This window comes from Bacillus rossius, chromosome 2 (genome assembly GCF_032445375.1).
Source record: "Bacillus rossius redtenbacheri isolate Brsri chromosome 2, Brsri_v3, whole genome shotgun sequence".
Classification (NCBI taxonomy): Eukaryota; Metazoa; Arthropoda; class Insecta; order Phasmatodea; family Bacillidae; genus Bacillus; species Bacillus rossius.
Genome location: NC_086331.1, coordinates 76,133,966 through 76,146,865, shown reverse-complemented (window position 1 = coordinate 76,146,865; position 12,900 = coordinate 76,133,966). Strand labels below are relative to the sequence as shown.

General features: G+C 34.4%; 1 protein-coding gene across 1 annotated transcript in view; it reads right to left on the bottom strand.

Annotated features, from left to right (window-relative positions):
* Positions 1–1,109: 1,109 nt before the first annotated feature.
* Positions 1,110–12,900, bottom strand: part of LOC134529381 (tyrosine-protein phosphatase non-receptor type 12-like) — a 98,319-nt gene continuing 86,528 nt past the window's right edge. Inside the window, exon 10 of the mRNA XM_063363380.1 lies at positions 1,110–12,493. Within this exon, the coding sequence (XP_063219450.1) occupies positions 12,354–12,493 (140 nt within the window). The 3' untranslated portion in view covers positions 1,110–12,353. The remainder of the gene's footprint in view (positions 12,494–12,900) is intronic.

Sequence of the window (12,900 nt, the reverse complement as noted above, 5' to 3'; positions counted from 1 at the left end):
TCCTGATGACCAAGTTGAAAAATATTAGTATTTGATATGACTTTCTGAAGCTTCACACACCCTACTTTTTATCAAAAGTTGTAGCATTGCAGTATACATGCCTTTTCTACTAATAAAATTGTTACTAAGAACGGGTTAGGTTGCCAGTATATTTTATTCTGAATTTATAATTATTTAATAATCATGTTTCTTCTGTCATCCTTTCAACTTTCTTTTGATAGTTATATTTACCTAATATCATGTGTAATGAGTTTTTTTCTATTATTTATTTAAATTTGAATATTGTATTATAATTATATATTACGTTTTTATAAGAATGCAGATGTTGCATAATGGTTCTAGAGCAAGGGACTGTGTCTGGGGTGATGTGTAGAAAGAGAGAGGCATAAGAGGCCTGTAAGTGCGAGTGAGAACGAAACGGTGATTCCCCAGTAAGAGAGAGAGACTGTAACGATATCTCGTCACTGCGTGGGAACTGGATGAGAACTACTCTCCCACGGTGTTGGAGAGCGAAGGAGAAAGTGAATCCCCTGTTTCTATGTGTGAAAATGGTTTTCAGTGTATATTTTCTGGGTTCTGATTGGCTTGTAATTGTTAGTGTGAATGAAGAGTGTATGTGATTGGTCGGTGCGGTCATGTGACTGCCCTTCCTGCGTGGAGGAACCAGTGCCATGATCTCGTCAGTCGTCTGTCGATCGCTGCACAACGAGGGCGCGTTTGGTGGCTTCTCGCCAAATATGTAGGAGAATTGTGGAATATTAAATTTAACGTTGGTGGCCAGAGCCATGCCGAGTTTTAAGTTAACCTAACATTATTATTTTCATTCGGCCATTTAATTAGAAATTGTGACCATCTTCGTTGGCATTTTGGCTAGTGGCTACTGTGTTTCGCCAGGTGTGGCCAGGTTTGGGGCCTCACTAGTTGTGTACTTCAAGTAACTTTTTACTGAAGGACTTTATCTACTCTTGTTTTTTTTTCTGCTTAATTTTCATCGGCCGAGCAAAAAGCAATTATCGACAATTGGATGGATGAGCTGAACGCGTGAGAAAAATATTGAAAGTGATTGGATTCTGTTGTTTTGTCTTTCGGACTATAAAAAAACTCTCAAATGAAAAGAAAGAAAATCTTTTTATTTCATTAAGTGAAGTGTAATAAAGTATGGGTATCACTATTATATATTGCATCACGTCAGTACTTTAACCTTATTTTTAAAAAGTAAACACCTAATTTATTTTGCCAAAACTAAATGTCAGAACAGGCAATGGATTGAGATTCTTCCATTACACTTATTCTTCAATTAAGAATCAGAATTGAAAATTTTAAACCCATCGGTTACAATGTGGTTGAATATTACAAAGCCTTTAATACAGTAACACCTATGGATGGAATACTACCATACAAGCAATATGATTTTATATGTAAAATATGAACCTATCAACAGTTTTTCTTAATATATCCATATTTTCTTTAAAGACTGGAGTATTTCACCAGCTAATAATTTTGCAGTATGACAGCCAGGATTAAATAAAAAAGGGCATATTTTTCTTATTTCTACACTGTATCTTGCAGGCATTATGGTAGTATTTGTCATATGGTGATGGTTTGAAGTAAACTGGGATAGTGGAAACTAGCCTTATCTACCAAGCTGCTTCAAAATCATGTAACGTAATTGATAAGAGATATGAAGCAAAGATGCCAGTATCGCTGTGATACACATGTCCGTAACTATGTGTTAATGACTCACCATTGCTGTCCTAAATCTTTTCATTGGTGAAAATAAATGAAATAGTTTAAATAAATACACATGCAGCAAAATGTGCATTAAGTGTGTTTCTATCATCTAAATTTTAAGACCATTTTTAAATCATAAATAACTTCTTGAATGTGAGTGAAACAGATTATGTCAAAAAGTAAAAAACATAAAGTCAAATAATAACCACACAAAATAATACCATCACTGTACAAATTAAAAAGAGGTTATAATTAACCCACAAAATTGACCAGATTGGCATTGACAATAACAAAATATTTGAGCTGCTTGGCTCTAGGATAGTAAAAACCTCATTAAAAAGTATCAACATTATGACTCTTCAGATTCAAATTAAAGAAGTTTGAATGTATATTGTACAACTGTTAAGTACATAAACATTAAATAGTGAAACACTTTTAAGAAGTTCCAACTTATTAAGTTTTCCTGCCTAATATACTTTTTTGGTTATCACGTACACACTGTAACTAAATCCTTTTAAGAAATTTTCATAGTTAATTTGCTTAAAATTTAAGTTCCTTGTGAAACTTCTTAACAGAGTTTTACTATGAAGATATAAAGAAAGGCATACATAAAAATTATTAACAGATTACATTACTGAATTACACTTGGTAACTGATATATGGTTACTATTTTAAGCAATAGATAATAGACAACTTTCTGTTTTACAGTAGAACCCCGATTATCCGTGTTAATGAAGGGGACGAGTGAGTCGGATAATCGAAAATCGCGGTTAGCCGAGTCATGCTTGCCTCAAAGGTCATTAGCCCACAGACAGCCATATGTGGACATTCTGAGATTACATATATATACACATGCTTTGTGTTCGTGTGCGTTGTTGACATAGAAGCGGACTGCTTAGTGCTGGGCAGCAGTGGTTTTTAAGTCTTTCGTGTGCGGAGACGTGGGCACGCGAGTCGTTGTTGCACCGAGGTGTGTGACTAGCCACCCGCCAGTCCGAGGGCCCAAGACAGCTGATAGCTGCCAAGGTCACGCATTCTTTTCATCGCCCGTAAGCGACGCTGCCACACTTAGCTCATTGCTCTGTTGTCCGTAACACCATCGGGCTGGTTATTGTTTTACAGAACGACTGCCTTCAAAATTCTTTTCGAGATAAAGATTTTTCATACCAGTGCATTGAGACTTGATTTGATGGTTTTGAAACGGTGTCTCTGTCTCGTATAATTCACGGTGTTTCTATCCCCCTTTATTTATATGAATTTTAAATATTAGATTTTTTATTTTTAGCATGCTGAACGTGGAAGTAGTGCAAAAACGGCCTATTATGACTTAGTGTTGCAGATTAGTCGGAAATCTTATAACGTCCACCTCTCTATAACGACCCTAATCTCGGGAACCGTGAGGGGTCGTTATATCTATTCTCCGTTCACTCTTAGCTGAGTTTTTAAATAAACAAACACCGTCGTATCACTGCGCCGCGTCAGCAAGTGATAGGCTGAATTTATCTTGCGTGCCAAGCACTAGTTGCCACACACACACTTCCGTACAGTCGGTGCTCATAAAATAACGGAGAAGTAATATAACAGGAAAATGGTTCTTTTGTCATGCCTAGTTTTTTTTAAAAAATTTACATCTGCTGTGATAAAATTACGCCACTTAATGGTACACCCTCCGACCTTTTCTGTTGAAACCATTCAAACAAACAAGTGTCCAAGCTGCTAAATGTGGATTCTTTCATCGTCTTGCGTTTATTTAATCCACTTGAAGTGTCAGCCTGTGAAGCAAACTGAAGGATTTTTTCGTGATTTTTTATGATGTCGCACACTGTTGTGTTACCGACATTTAACTCAGTCGCAAATTTGCAATCGTTTCTCCACTCTGAAATCTTTCTATAATTTTTGTTTTGCTGTCGATGGACAGTACCACTCGCTTTCTTTTCTGTTCATTTGATGACATGATGAAATGTTGCGCTCAACACTTCCACACAACACAACGGTATAATCCGTCGGAATGCAGATCACTGTTACAATACATAAAATTATCACCACCTTCACGCTTCAACAACGTACACTAATGGAATGGACTGTCTCCATGCGCCAGGTAATCTCTGAGGCACGGCGCCATGCTGCGCGCGGGAGTGTACAGTCCGGTCATGCGGACGTGGAATCGCGCACCAGTGTATAATCTATTCACGTAACATGGAACACAAAAATATTATGTACATACGTATTTATGTACTAGTATCTTTTTAAAACTTTCTGTGTATATAAACATAACTGAGTCAAAGTACTTTGACCAACATACATTTTGCAAAGTATTTTAACATTTACATACATTTTGCAAAGTATTTTAACATTTACATACATTTTGAATCATTGGTTATATGTAACTAAAAAATTGGACTTGATGGACATAAATCGCGGTTAATCAGCGAATCGGATGATCGAGTCGCGGATAATCGGGGTTCTACTGTATTTCTCTTTTTCTAATAGCTAAGAAAATATAACTCACTTCACATTTTGAACAATTTCTTATGGTTACATTTTTCATAAAAAATGCTTTAAAGAAGAAGGTATCCACAAAAAATATACAAAACTTACAAAACAAAGTATACTGAAGAGATTTAAGCTAAGCAACACTAAAGTGTACTAACGTTAAAGGAGCAAAACACACAAAAATTAACATTCTTTCACACGGAAGTAAAGCTTAAGCTAACGTGTTCTTTGTTTGGTGAGAATCCACGCCCATTTATGAGATTCAAAGGAAAACAGGACAGGCAAGATTTTGTGACTAAAAAAATAAATTTTAATGAGACACTAAAAATCCTAAGACTAAAAATAACCAAAACTAATGAAAAAGTATCATACATACATGTACAGCACGTCTTTAAGTTTCAGGAAAAATTTCCTGAGAGTGATATAGATATCAAATTCCAGAGCAATTATGCTAATATTTTTTTAATGTTTGAGAGAGATTAAAATAACTGTTCAAATTCTGCAACATATGTAAATCTTCAATCACAAAACTTTCAAAGAAAAAGTACGAGCACAGAGAACGTTACTAATGATGTCGGAAAGGACAGCACCTCAAACAGTTGAATTACAGTCCTTACATAAAATATATATATTTATGTGGTACTAACTATGAAATAATTACTGCTGTTTCAGGTACACTAGTGCTACTTTAAGAAAAATTACTTTCTATAATTTAGTGCATTCGTTTGTATAGCCAACTATAGAGTTCACACTTTATGAATTGTGTAAAAACCTTTTTGAAGTAATTAGAAACAGCTAAGTTTGTTACCTACAGCAATATAGACCCTTCCATTGATAAAACCATATATTTCACTGTACTGCTGTACTATAGAGGATATCAATGGTAAATTATAAAAATCAGCTTGTGAAATGGTTCTAAAAAAATTGCACAAACAATTGCTCCTATGCGATCACAAATGAATAAGTAAACTTATCAAAACAAATTACACAAAAAATTATCCATCAGTCTGACTTCGGCACTAGCTGAAAGTTAATCAAAAAGTAAATGAAACCTTCTCTAATGGCTAAAGTTGACTATTACAATGGAAAAATAGGGTAGTAAATATTTTAAGTGCTATGCAGAAACATGCAGAGGCCATATTGAGAAAATTGATGAAAGATTTACTTTAGTTAATAATATTTTTAACAAACCATGGGACTGTAGAAACTTCATGAAATGTGAAAAATAAGAATACAATGCAATGATAAACAGTTTATTGCCAACCTAAAGATGAGCAAACTAGAATACTTCTTCGATGATACGTTATTTTTACCAGAGAAAAAACCTTTCAGTTATTAGGATCAAAATGCAAATGTTAATAGGGCTACCTTGGGTTTGAGATTCCAAAACTCAAAAATCACAAAGCAAAAGATAAAAAAAAAAATCATTATTGGAGATTTGAACTTTAGGGGGCCTGCCTAGTCATGCGTGAACTTGTGGTATTAGTGAGGCGGGATGATAGGTGTGATGCTCTTCTAGTGTGGTATTGTTTTTAAGGCAAGGCTCTGAACTGGCATTCATTCTTCTCCTGCATAGGGCAACTGTGAGATTTGAGAAGTAAACAGAACATTAAATGGTAGAGAAAATAAAATAAAGGTGTAATGCAAGTCCCTTGAGTACTTTTAAGAATCTGTACTGGATATTTCATGCCTAAAAATGATTCTGAAAAAAAACGTTTTAGCCAATTTCACTTTCTATATTTACAGTTCAAAAACAAGTTATAGAAACAAAACTATCCGCCCTTCGCATATTCATAAATGCTTTTTGTTAACAGACCCCACTTGGATATTTTGAGCAGTTTTTAAATCATGTGGATTTTTCTGAAGCTCTGCACAATGTATAAGTGCCCAGGAAGGTAGGTCCTTAAGCATATATTCTTAAAAAGCAAGTGTGGTCATCATGTATCTGATTTTTAGAACCAAATGTTTCAAGAAATATCACACCCGTTCCAAAGCCATCGCAAGCGGCTTCGGAGAATTAACTCTGTCCTAGCTGGCAATAATATTGTTTTCCTGAACATTTAAATACCACAGTATAAAGGTTTCTTAATCATGGATATTTATGAGACAAGTGTTACCATTTTGAGCTCCAAATTAGTAACCACAATGACACTGAAATCAATGACAATAGAAATTTTATCAATAATGATGAGATTTGTAATGGAAGATTGCAGAATTATCTATTATGTATCTGTCCCTGTTGTTTTGATATGAATTAAGAAGTGGAGTGAAGTTGCTGGGAATAATTAAATGAAGCACATCTTGTAATGTTGTATAACATCTACCCCCAAGATGACCTACTTTAGCTGGGCATGTATATTAGGCTGCTAGAGCAGGTATCCTATTGAATGGTATAATTAATTTTGAAAATCTTTTTTCATTTAATATATCATTTAAAGTAGGTAGTTTACTAAAAAAAAGTTGATAATTATTCATTTAAGTGTTGGATAAGTAAAAATAAGTTTTAATGTACATTAAGGCATTTTATTCTTCTCTAATTCTTTGCTTGTCAGTATTAGTTCCTCACTTTGCTTCTGGAACAAACAATTTGGAATATATTTCTGGCACTGCAGTCGAATTAGGAAAACCCGCAAGTATATGTTTGACTGCGTAGGAATTAGTAAAATGCTCGCCGGGAAGTTATTTTTGTAGCCATCAGGATGAACAATGCCTGTTGTGTTGTGATTGGTCAGTTGGGCTACGTGACCACCTTTTGTAAGCAGAAGTCATCATGTTTTTCATTAAGATGTTGCTTGATCATCATACCATAATGGTTATTTGAATCTCTCTTTATTTTTCTTGGCTCTTTACAACTAGAAATTCTACCCCAGGCATAAATAAGCAAAGGCCTGGTGCGACAGCAGTCGCCACAAGACAAAAGTGTCTTAGTTTAGTGTATTTAAGATAAAAGATTTAACTGTGAAATTTTAGGTAAATATGTAGTGTACGGATTAGCGCCAAAAAAAATCGTACAAATTTGAAATAACTTTCATTATATGCTCTTTTACGTCCTCTTTTCATTACAGCCTGCGGAGATAAGAAATTCCAATTACTTTAGGAGATATCGAATTTTTAAATTTTAATCACTATACCTGCACATTCACACGGCTTCCATCATTGTTTTTTGTTTACGAGTATCAATTGTTTTTTTTATTGGATAATGTTGTCACGTGATAGTTCGTGATAGGCCAATATTCAAATGAACCAATAGGCCGCCTCCAACTCAGGTGAGTTTTTAACGTTTCAAATTTTTATGCTTAAAAAATTACGTTCGTTCCTACTGTTAATCCTTTGTTCCCGTTTGTTAGGTTAGGTCAGCTACATTATAAATACTTTAAAACTAAACAATCATTAAAATTAATTTTATTATTTTTAATGTCCGTTCAGTTTCAAAGTATTTATAATGTAGCTGACCTGACCTAACCTACCTTTGTCCCGTTTTGTTAGTTCAGGTCAGTTACATTATAAATACTTAAAACTATACAACAAGTAAAATTAATTGATATTATTTTTAATTTCCGTTTAATTTAAAGTATTTATAATGTAACTAACCTTACCTAATGGAAAATTTTTGTTATTTAGGCATTCACGCGCGCACGGCAAAATATAAAATGGCATCGGCCGAATGATTACATAGGTCTTGTATTGCAAAATAAGAACGGCAATATCTCCAAAAGTAATTGGAATTTCTTATCTCCGCAGACGGTTATGAAAAGAGGACGTAAAAGAGCATATAATGAAAGTTATTTAAGATTTGTACGATTTTTTTTGGCGCTAATCCGTACACTACATATTTACCAAATTTTATTATCTGGTTTGATTTAGCGATGAAGCTTATAGAAGAAAATCTGGAACTGAATTTTGTATATAATTTCAACGTAGAATTAATCAAAACACAGTTGAGAATTTTCTATTTAATCAACATCTTAAATTAACTTTTGAATGCAAAAAAACTAACCTAAAAATTTTAAACCAGTGTCTCCTATCAGCAGTATTCGTTAAAAATTATTACACGGTTCAGTAGTATCTGGCTGGGCCAACATGACATGCAGACTTGCCAAATTTTAAAATTCTCAAATAGTACAATAAGCAAAAATGTTTAAAAAGTGCGTAAAATGCTCGCGGGAGTTTTGGAACAAGTATCTGTAAAAACTGATGTCCTTATAGAGATGTTATCAAAACTTTTCTGCAGTTTTTTTTCTTTTTGAACTTTTTTCAAGATAGTAGTAGACATCTATCAAAATGTCATGGACATTACAAGGAAGGCCAGCAGCTGCCTTCTCCGCTGCCAAATTAATCAGATGACAGGGACACCCAACTACAATAAGCGCTTCTTGTTTTTCCCTTAACACAGAAGCTGCACCATTTTTGCTTCCCAGCATAACTGGAGCATTATCTGCAGAAAATGCAAGTGTGTTAAAGGGACATTCAAATGTTCCAATTCTGAAATTACTAGGTTGCCAATATTTCGGCCAGTGGCATCCCCCTTTAAAACTGGCAACGAAAGCAATTTGGACACTACAGACTTCAAATGTTCATCGTAAAATGTAATTACCAAAGGATATAATTTAGAATTTGAATCATTACTGCCGTCTGTTGCTATCGAAAATGGTACAGACTGCAACAAAGAAATAATATCCTCGGTGGCAGATGCAGCCATTTCTTGCATAATAGCTGTTGACTTAGTTCTACCACAACCGTATCTCTTGGCGGTCTCAGAATTTGGGAACATTTTCCTAAAGAGTGGGCCGGCATGGTCAGAAACACTTAACGAAATGTTATGTTCCACAAGAAAACTTGTGAAAAGACATTCAGCATTTATCACAGCACTGTCAGATTTTTCATTCCTAGCAAAGTAGTCAAGAAATTTTCAACTCGTCTCCTTACTCATAATATTCGAAACATGTTTTGCACATTTTAAGTGAGCATTTATATCACTTCTGCCACCATGTCCGATATTTATGTCACACCTACAAATCGAACAAAACGCGAAGTTTATTCCTTTTCCAGATTTAATCATACACGGAAAATCTTTCGCGTAAACGTCAAGGAAAACTTGCATATACTGTTTTATCAACTTTGGAGGCATTTTCCACCTGAAGCGTCGTCAACTATCAATAATATTATTATTACATGAAGGAAATTAAATACTCGCGGGCGGAGAGCGAAAGTGTGAGCACAAAAATGTAAACCAGATTTAGATCCACTGCACAAAATAACTTTCTACGTGAGTTGGCAAAGAATATATGCATATAAAACCTTAACGATCAACAAAGGCACGCGCTGCGAGACGCCATGTTGTTTACACTGACCTGTGCGCGCGCAACTGTCGCTGCAAGCTGAATACAGCTATCTAAACAAAAGAAGGCCACACAAACGTATTCGAAGTACGTTAATTATCCAAAACTTACCAGTATATTTTCTATTTGTGAAAATATTTGTATTGGTTGGCGGCGAAAAGGGTATGGCGTGACTAACAGTAAATCACAATAAAAAATAATTGCCAGTAAGCCTAAACATGACACATGAGCGCGAGCAACTAACGTTTCACTTTTCACCAACATACCTACACTACAAAATGCAAAAAATCCGGAAGATTTCCAGACGTCCCCGTACACCGTACAAGTAAGTCGTTTTCCGTACATTGTACGGGAAAATCGTACAAGTTGGCAAGTCTGGACATGTAATATTAAACAGGCCAAAACACGTACCTAACATTACACAATTATTTTGCTAGTTTAGTACTGAATCTGAAAGTGTTGCAAATCCTTAGCCATTCAACAGCAATGAAATGAATGATAGGAGAAAAACATAAATAAATAAATAAATTTAAAAAAAACTTGTTCCAAGACATGGCAGAATGTTATATTTGTAACAGTTTATGCAATTGGTACATGCTTGAACAACTAATGGACAAAGAACCAAGTAGAGTTCTCATTCTACATAGTTTTCAAGATTAAAAATTATTTTCCGGAACCTGACCGCAACTAGACTGGTTTCAAAAGGCAACCAGACACGGGATTGGAAATAGCTTGCTAGAGGAATAGAATAACTTCACAAAGGGTGCAGTCAACTTTTAATCCATACTCTAAAGCAACAGGAGCTAGGTTATGCTCGGAATTATGTACAACACGTCACCAGTTTTGCAGCTGTCGTACTTTTATAACTTTATTGTCACTGTTATATATTCCAGTTATAATGAAAATAATAATTAATACTCAATACTGTCAAACCTCATTAGTACAAATCCACTTAGTACGAAACTCCTGTTTATGGAAAGTACTTTCATAGTCCCAGAAAATGAAGAATGATTTTCTACGTTATTCAATACTTTTAATACAAAATACGGATAATATGAATTACAAAGTTGTTTTGAACTCTCAAGTTTGTGTTTACATGCATATGTAAACGGTTAATACAAATTTCACTGCCGAAGTTTAATATAAATAATCACGTTAACATAACCATAAGTAAACAAACGTTTCTCCAAAGATGTCTGTATCCTACAGTGCAAAATGGGTGAAAAATAAAATAAAAATTGTAGCTAGTGGCGACGTTAGTAACTAAAATAGTAAGATGCCATTTTGTAAACTCAATCTAAAAGAAAGGTACTCTATACCTAGGGACACCTGTATTTCGCCAATACATTTCGTGTCAAGGTATTTCACAAAACACTGTAGATTTTTCTAAGAGTCATGGCAAATTGTGAGGGTGCAGCAGTACGGTGACCACATTCTCATTGGCCCCGTCAAGAGCGGGACGACACCTCTCCCCGACCTCAGCCAATAACAACAGGAGAAAAGCTACAGTATTTTGTGAAATACCTTGACACAAAATGTATTTGCGAAATACAGGTGTCCCTATCTATACCGTATTTATATTAGTTGCTGGAAGTGTACATAGAAGTTTAGATAATCTATGGTAATAAGTTTGGGTATTTTCTTTTGGTAGCACGTGTGCCATAAACTAAATTCTGAGTCTGTGTTATGGTGTAAAATGACTGCAAAATGTATAAGTAATAATCTTACATTGCAGGTTAAAACTAAGATTATCAAAAAAGTTGACTGGAGGAAAAACAAAAACTGAAACCGCTAGATAATTTAACATCTCACAACTGTCCCCATTAAAAAAAAAAGGGGTGGGGGAGGGGGGGGGAGAAGAGATTTAATCTGATTTTGCAACTTCTTGTGGGTCATCAACTAGTAAAAAATAATGTGAGGTCCAAAACATGAAGAAATGGAAGCTACATTGTTGCAGATGTATCAAAAAATGTATGCAGCATATTTGTCAATTTCTGCACCTATGATGCAAAAGAAGGCTGATTACTCAGCACTGAGGTTAGGGATTTCGGAATTACAGTTCAACAGTGGTTGGCTACAATAATTTATATAATTCAGTGTACAGAATATTCCCTATGGTTGTAATCATAGGAATTAGAAGGTAATAAATTTTTTTGTCGTAAGAATTACCAATAGTTAGGTTAATACAAAACTTGTTATTACAAGTGATAAAAAGAGGTCCCTTCAGGTAAAAATTTTCAGCGCAATTTATAATTTGACCTTTTCCTTAATTTCGCAGTACATGATAGTTATACAGCATCAGACACCTACAGAGTAATGCTGGCAGATGAGTTTACTACTAAGAAGTCACTAGATTTTCTTCCTGCTGCTATATCTTGAGTATAAGTTATCTGATCACCGTACGACCAACACTACAATTGTTTTCATTTTCTATTTTAATTCACAAAGCACTAAAAAAAAATGTGATTTTTGAGTGCACTGCTCCTTAAATGACTTAAGGCTTAACAATATAGTTGAAAATGCTGAACAAGGAAGATTCAGAAGAACCAAAATATACAAATTAAGTAACTTTAAGTCTTAAGCATACAAAACACAATATCAGTTAAGTTACATCAACATTAACACAAATGAGTGTCATAAAACAGCTAGTTCACATCACGTGAGCAAAATATCAGTTTAAGTTACATATAAATGTTGGGCACAAATTTTCTACAAATGAGATTCTTTAAGTGCAAATGTCATTATTTGATTCGAAGAATAGGTTATGTACTTGAAACAAGTTCTTGCTTGTCATATATATTGCTGTCTTTTTAAGTGAATGCCTTGTTTCACATTGTGTACATTTCTCGCAGATCTCTCTGCATCACCAGGAGGGAGCCACTGCGACCTCGCAAACTGGACATCATCCCTTGTCTGGACCAAGTGATCATCTGGAAATAAGAGTCACCAATTATGTCAATTGTCAGCATATCAAACCTGCCTGAATATTCTGTACCAAATGTTACCATTTACCAGCATAAAAACATCCAATAATAATAGACTTTAAAGATAGTGCCGTTTCTAAGTATGGCACTCGTGATTTTAAGAGTAATTAATTTATTCACATTTCTTTTTTTTTATCTTTCATGTCAAATAAATTTTAAAATATATTTTATGCAAAGATTGTATTTAATATTTATTTATCTTTACATATTTTCATTATTTTAATGTTAAAGTTTTGTGTGGTTATTTAATTAATAATGTCTTAAATGTGTTTGTTTCTATTATAATCAAAAGTGTAAGGGAAACACTACTACAATACTGGTTCTATGAATATTTTTGTTTTGTTTGTATACCC